The sequence below is a fragment of the Silurus meridionalis genome, chromosome 2 (assembly GCF_014805685.1).
Source record: "Silurus meridionalis isolate SWU-2019-XX chromosome 2, ASM1480568v1, whole genome shotgun sequence".
NCBI classification, from domain to species: domain Eukaryota; kingdom Metazoa; phylum Chordata; class Actinopteri; order Siluriformes; family Siluridae; genus Silurus; species Silurus meridionalis.
In genome coordinates this window covers 5,406,463-5,413,631 of record NC_060885.1, presented here as the reverse complement: position 1 = coordinate 5,413,631, position 7,169 = coordinate 5,406,463, and the positions used below count along the sequence as shown (strand labels likewise).

General features: G+C 35.6%; 1 protein-coding gene across 1 annotated transcript in view; it reads left to right on the top strand.

Moving 5' to 3' along the window:
- The window catches only part of arhgap10 (Rho GTPase activating protein 10), a 97,345-nt gene extending 91,269 nt beyond the window's left edge, over positions 1-6,076 (top strand). The window contains 2 exon segments of the mRNA XM_046869114.1: positions 3,687-3,778; positions 5,718-6,076. Of these exon segments, the coding sequence (XP_046725070.1) occupies positions 3,687-3,778; positions 5,718-5,818 (193 nt within the window). The 3' untranslated portion in view covers positions 5,819-6,076.
- The last annotated feature ends 1,093 nt before the right edge of the window (positions 6,077-7,169 follow it).

Here is a 7,169-nt window from a genome sequence, read left to right as displayed (position 1 = left end):
CACTTTTTCACATTTTGTGTTAGTCTTCTTCCAAAATGTTTTTTTTTTTTAATTTACAAACAAAACCCCGTAATAACAATATGAAAGAAGTTTGTTTGATATCTTTGCAAATCAATAAAAAAAAATCAATAAATAAAAATCATATGTACAGAAGTATTTACAGCCGTTACAATGACACTCCAAATTGAGCTCAGGTGCATCCTGTTTCCACTGATCATCCTTGAGATGTTTCTACAACTTGATTGGAGTCCACCTGTGGTAAATTCATTTGAGTGGACATGATTTGAAAGACACACCTGATCTATATGGGGTCCCACAGTTAACAGTGCATGTCAGAGCACAAACTAAGCCATGAAATCCAAGGAATTGTCTGTAGACCTCAGACAGGATTGTATCGAGGTAAAGATCTAGAGAAAGATTTCTGCAGCATTGAAGGTTCCAATGAGCACAGTGCCCTCCATCATCTATAAATGAAAGAAGTTTGGAACCACCAGGACTCTTCCTAGAGTGGAGCCGCTTGGACAAATTAAGCAATCAGGGGAGAATAGACTTAGTCAGGGAGGTGCCTAAGAACCTGATGGTTACTCTCAAAGAGCTCCAGCGTTTCTCTGTGGAGAGAGGAGAACCTTCCAGAAGAACAACCATCTCTGCAGCACTTCACCAAACAGGCTTGTATGGTAGAGTTGCCAGACGAAAGCCACTCCTCAGTAAAAGGCACCTGAAGGACTCTCAGACGATGAGAAAAAGATTGAACTCTTTGGCCTGAATGCCAGGCGTCATGTCTGGAGGAAATTAGGCACCGCTCATCACCTGGCCAATACCATCCCTACAGTGAAGCATGGTGGTGGAAGTGTCATGCTGCAGGGATGTTTTTCAGCAGCAAGACCTGGGAGACTAGTCAGAATCGAGGGAAAGATGTATGTAGCAATGTACAGAGACGTCCTTGATGAAAACCTGCTCCGGAGCACTCTGAAAATTAGACTGGGGCGACAGTTCATCATTCAACAGAACAACGACTCTAAACACACAGCAAAGATAACAAAGGAATGTCTCTGAGTGGCCCAGCCAGGGCCCAGACTTGAACCCGATTGAACATTTCTGGAGAGATTTAAAAATGGCTGTGTTGATGGAGCTTGAGAGGTTCTGCAAAGAAAAATGGGAGAAACTGCCCAAAAAATCAGTGTCAAGCTTGTAGCATCAAACTCCAAAAGATTTAAGGCTGTAATTGGAGCTTCAACAAAGTATTGAGCAAAGGCTGTGAATACTGATATACATGAGATTTATTTTTTCGGTTTTTATTTGTAATAAATTTGCAAAGATTTCAAACAAACTTCTTTAATGTTGTTATTATGGGGTTTTGTAGAATTTTGCGGAAAATAATGAATTTATTCTATTTTGAAATAAGGCTGTAACATAAAATGAGGAAAACAGTGAAGAGCTGTGGATACACTTTATATGTTTTTTATATATTTTTCAATTTCCCCAAAACGTATTTGTATATATTTATTTTATTATTTATCCCCATATTTTTATTTACATCCCCCCAACTTTCTATAAGTTCTATTATTTACTTGCATAAATGTATTTACTTACCTAGCTAATAACAATAATAACAATAATAACAATAATAATAATAATAATAATAATAATAATAATAATACATTTTAGTTAATATAAAATCAGTAAAATTAATTATTATACTATTTAAACAGTAAAACTGACAGATTCAGTATTGTGTTTTTCCTATACGATACCTCACACTTGTTTAATTGTTCATACAACACACACACACACACACACACACACACACACACACACACACACAGTCATTAATGTGATCCTCCAGAATTGAAGTTACTGCGTTACACTTTCCACTCGACTGGTTCTGAAAAGAGAGGGAAAAAAAGAGTTCTCTTGTCTTAGAGCTGGAAAAATATCCCTTGTTCATGAAAAATGTGTGCGCGCTTACAGTCTTTTTGACTGCATCCCTGTCTAAAGCCCACCGCTGTTGCTCCATGAGTGAAATATTTATCCGGTTGCCAGGTGTATTATGCTCCGCTTTTTATTTCTCATCAGGAGAAACAGAAACGCTGTGTGTTAGAGAAATGAATCAAAATTAAGGACCGGGCGAAGTTCAGACCTCCATCGTGGTCTTTGGTTTGAAAACACACGGAAGAAAAAATCCTCAAGCATGAATTAAAGTAAAGCAGAACTTCTCCATTATGATGTGAGAGTAGTGATGAGTGATTATAAAACATTGTGATTGCAATAAATTATTTAACAATACACTTTTTTTTTTTTTTTTTCGAATTCCTGACAGGATCACAGTTACACGCTGATCAATTCTGCATGTTCCCCTTTTCCATGTGTTCATTATTTAATTATGGAAAATTAAACGCTATATATATTCGGAATATTATAGGAATATGTAGCGAAATATTGAGTTAAAAAAAAACAGAGGGAAAGTTAGTTGTAAAATTATATAAATTAAACACTGAACAAAAATGATAGAAAATACTTTATATTATATTTTATAAATAATAGAAATCAAATAAATAATAAAAATAAATACAATATAGTATACAGTATATTATTATAGCATTATAATTATATTATTTTATGTACGTCTGCAATCATTTTAATATTTTAATGCCGTTAATGACATAAGGCTCCTGTGTGTAATACACTATATGCCCATAATTATTGGAACACCTCAATCTGCACTCTATACCTTATAATGTAAGTGATCGATTTAAATGAATTTTGAAAGATCACCTGACCAGACGTTTTCTATGAACATCCCATTCTCCATTTCATCTCCATTTGCTGTTATGATAATCTCCAATCTTCCACCTGACACCTTGGTCCTTCCCCAAACTGTTACCACAAATTCATTGGGTGCAGATCATATTTACAATGATAAATACACTACATGGACAAAAGTATTGGAACAACTGACTTTTCCAGTCATATGTGGTTCTTTTCCAAACAGTTACCACAAATCTTGAGGCACATGATTGTATTGGAGGTGAATGCTGTAGCAGTAAATTGTCCATTGACTTGAATACGGAGACCCAAAACCAAAATTTTTACATGGATTAGAACGGAAGATCTCCTGCTATAAGAGCTCCAACCCTATTGAACACCTTTGGGATGAATGTGAACGCTGCATAAATACCTGACTTTACTCGTGTAGCTGAATGAGTAAAATCTCCACAAAATCTAGAACATCTTCCCCAAAGAGTGGAGTTTATTATAAGAGTAAATGAAGACTAAATGTGGGCTTGGATGTTCAAAAAGCATGTACAAATACTATGGTCATGTGTCCACAAATGTTTGTCCATATAGTGTGTGTGTATATATATATATATATATATATATATATATATATATATATATATATATATATATATATATATCAATCAATCAGAAATGTTAATTATTTTAACTCTACACCAGAAAACAACTGGAAATGTGACATCCAAAGTGCAAACTACAGAAACTAGTTTAATTCATAGCCACTTGATCCACTGTAAAACTCCGCTCACACCCTCTTTTCTTTCCGAACCCTTGTTTGAAAGGTTGCCAGATTAAAAAGCTGTATCCTAATCCCTATTCCTTTTCTTTCTCTCTCTCTGTACTGACAAGCCCGAGTAAGGTGCTAACTGATTGCCTCCATTTTTCAGTGTCACTCTCATGAAAGCGAAGGCCGTGTACCCCTGCGAAGCCGAGCATGATTCCGAACTCTCCTTCCAGGTCGGAGCAATCTTCCACGCTGGTAAGTGGGAGTGTTATCAGCCGTCCCGGTCATTCACCCGGAACTGCCGGGATATTGGATTCGGCAGGACCCAAAAAATCTGATCTTATATCACCACGGAAACTGGAATGGGTGGGGGTGTTGACAGAGAGAGAGAGAGAGAGAGAGAGAGAGAGAATGAGAGAGAGAGACTGTCCTGCCGAATCAGTCCACAGAGGACAAGGCAAAGTTATAAGCATGCAGAGAGGAAATGAGGTCTCTGGTTCGGACCAGCAGAGCTATTGTTTTTACAGGCTTTATCACAGAGGCTCGAGCTTCTCTCGACTTTCTAAGATTTTAAAAGCACTACTTCAACTACTACTACTGGTACAACACACCCCGAGTGTAAACCTGCACATATTTAATACCCATCCTTTATTTTCCTTTATTACTGAAGCAAGTGCTGATAAGCAGGGTATGGAGCTTCACACCAAAGCTATTTTAAATATGTTTCCTGTGATTAAACTTAAAATCAGTGTAAATCTCTTCTTTTTTTTTGGTTTTCTGTTTTTATATATATATATATATATATTTATAAATATTTATATTTATTTATATATATTTATATATATATATTTATATGTAATATATTAGGGATGGTAAGATCCACAGAATCGCATTAGTGCATCGCCATAAAAGTTTAAAAAAATTGCGCATCAGTTGCCATTTGTGAAACGTTTTACGTTTTATTTATGTACAATGATTAAATGTTCTATTCTATTATTTAGAAAGCGACCAGTAATTTGTGACCAATAATTAATATGTAGATCGATTTCTCATCCCTAAACCGTTTCTCGAGTGCGTTCTCTCAGCGCCGCTGCTGCTACGTGAATATCTCAACACTACGGAGGCCGAGGCGTGTCCTGAGAGATTAACATGGCAGAGGTAGAGCTGTAACTTTCTGCAGACACAACAGGAAAAGATCATCTGGCTTTATTGAAATTTATTGTGGTTTTTTTTTGTTTTTTGTTTTTGCACTATAAAGGCGTGTTTGTGAAAGGGCCATGCGTTAGACGTCTGATGGCACTGAAGTAAATTTATTATCTGCTGTTTGTCTGAACCAAAGTATCTATGATTTTGAGCAATGGCCGTTATATATTTTGTAGTAGCAGTTTCACACCATTGTAATTTAGCAGATAGGATTACTCTTCTTCTCTTTCTTCTTTTTCATCCTGTTTCAAATTCTAGTCCTTGTGGCATGACATTTCTATCGCCATTCTCTTTATGCTAATTCAGAGTATAGCATACAGTCTCAGCCCTAGTGCGTTATTTTATTCATTTATCTGTCTGTCTTGTTTTTTTTCCTAAATCATTTTCGAAAAATGATTGTTGTTGATGTGTTCCTATCATTTCCACTGAAACAGGAAGTCAGTGTGGGATATACAGTACCAGCCAGAAGTGTTTAGCCGAACTCATAGCAAGACTTTGATTTTGAAGGGACTTAAAAATTTAAACAAAATGTACAAAAGTATTGGAACACCTGACCATAAGATTCATATCTGCTTTTTAAGCATCTCGTTCCACATTCAGTCACCATTTACTTTTAACCTCCACTCCTCAGGGAAGATGTTCCACAAGGTTTTCTGTGTGTGTGTCTCGGGGTTTCATTCATCCCAAAGGTGTTCAATAGGGTTTATAGCTCTATAGCAGGAGATCTTTGACTCCAACCCGTGTAAAACATGTTTCTGGAGCTGGATTTGTTAGTTCAAGTGAAGGGAAAATTTGAAAACCTTGTGGTACCAGTTTAAGGAAGAACAAAAGGCTGAAAAAAAATGAACGTGTCCCAATACTTTTGTCCATTTGTAAATATTCTTTTTGGTACCTGGACAGTTGCTTTTGACACATTTTACACACTGATCATGCACATCATTAATTTTTTTGTGAAGTTCAAAATGTGTGATTCACTCTGTGCTTCTCGCAGTGACTCCATCTCGAGAACCCGGCTGGTTGGAAGGCGAGCTGGAGGGCAAGAGAGGCCTCATCCCTCAGAACTACGTGGAAATACTGCAACAAATGGACTAAGTTATAAAAAGCAAAGAACTACAAGCGAACAGGAATGTAATATACATGGTATCCATGGTGTGACTTTGACCTCCTCCTCCTCCCTGAATTACACATTTCGATTTTCTGAGGTTCATGAGCTCAAAACTGTACATATTAAATATACAGTGTTTCAAGGGTGGTTTTTTTGCATGTTGTTTGTGGATTTTAAGTATCTTGGATCTAATGCATGGGTGTATAATAATATTTTATATTATTTAATTAAAGCAGTTCCTTTAATGAGTGTGTGTGTGTGTTTGAACTTGAATACAAGTAAAACGTATAACAATAATCTAATTGTTTAAAGCGACGTCGTGTCGAGAGCACTCCCTCACTGCGATTTTGAGTTCACGTGTTTGTTCGGATGAATATATATAAATATATATATATATTTTTTTGTCCTTTTTAAGTTTAAATGCTGCGCCTCAAGCTCATGCCATTTTATCGCGGCTTTGACGCTGTCCAAGGTTCTGGACGGAATCTTGTTCTTACAGAAAAAGATTTTGTATGCCAAAAAATGACATTTATATGTGTGTGTGTGTGTGTGTGTGTCTTTAAAATGAAATTCAGTACTAAAGAAAACCAAACCATTTCTACACGGCTATAGAATGCAGTATTTGCCAAGTCTCATCCATGCACTTCGTTGTCTTTATAATTATCATTGTTATGAAGCGATAGAGCAGAGACTCCCTCTGTCCCTCACGCTGAGGCTTTATTTCATTTATTTCCTAACAGAGTTTTTTCCTACTGTTTAATATTTGTGACTGAGCACCATGACAGTAATTTAATGCAGTGATTTATGCCTTGGGGCAACACCCTGATTTTTGTCCTGTTGGAAAAAGCTGTCGATTAATATTACGCAAATAAAAGCTTTTTATTCCTCAGTTGTGTATTTGATTTTATTCTTGTCCGTACACTGTGGCGAAGCGTTTTGCATTAAAAACAGCAAAACTTGGCTCAGAGGCTCGGGCTGGTTATTAAGAATTTTTTTTAACTACTAATAATCATAATAGTAGTAAAAAAAACTTATGACATAGGTGGAAAACTAGCGGACGTTAATTTTATAGATTGTGATTTTTATTAAAAGTTGTTTTTAAGGATTAAATATATAAATACAGATACTTTCTTGGATTTATGTTAATTTTTTTTCATGGAAACTAAAAAGTTTGTTTCAAATTGATGGAAAAAACTAAACAAGCAGAAGTTAATTTTAAAGGTTGTGGTTTTTTTTTTGGTTTTTTTTTACATACAAAAATTTTCAAACAATAGAAAAGCATTTTTGTTCCTAATATTTTAATTAAATACATTTTAAATTGATATGTTCATTGTTTTT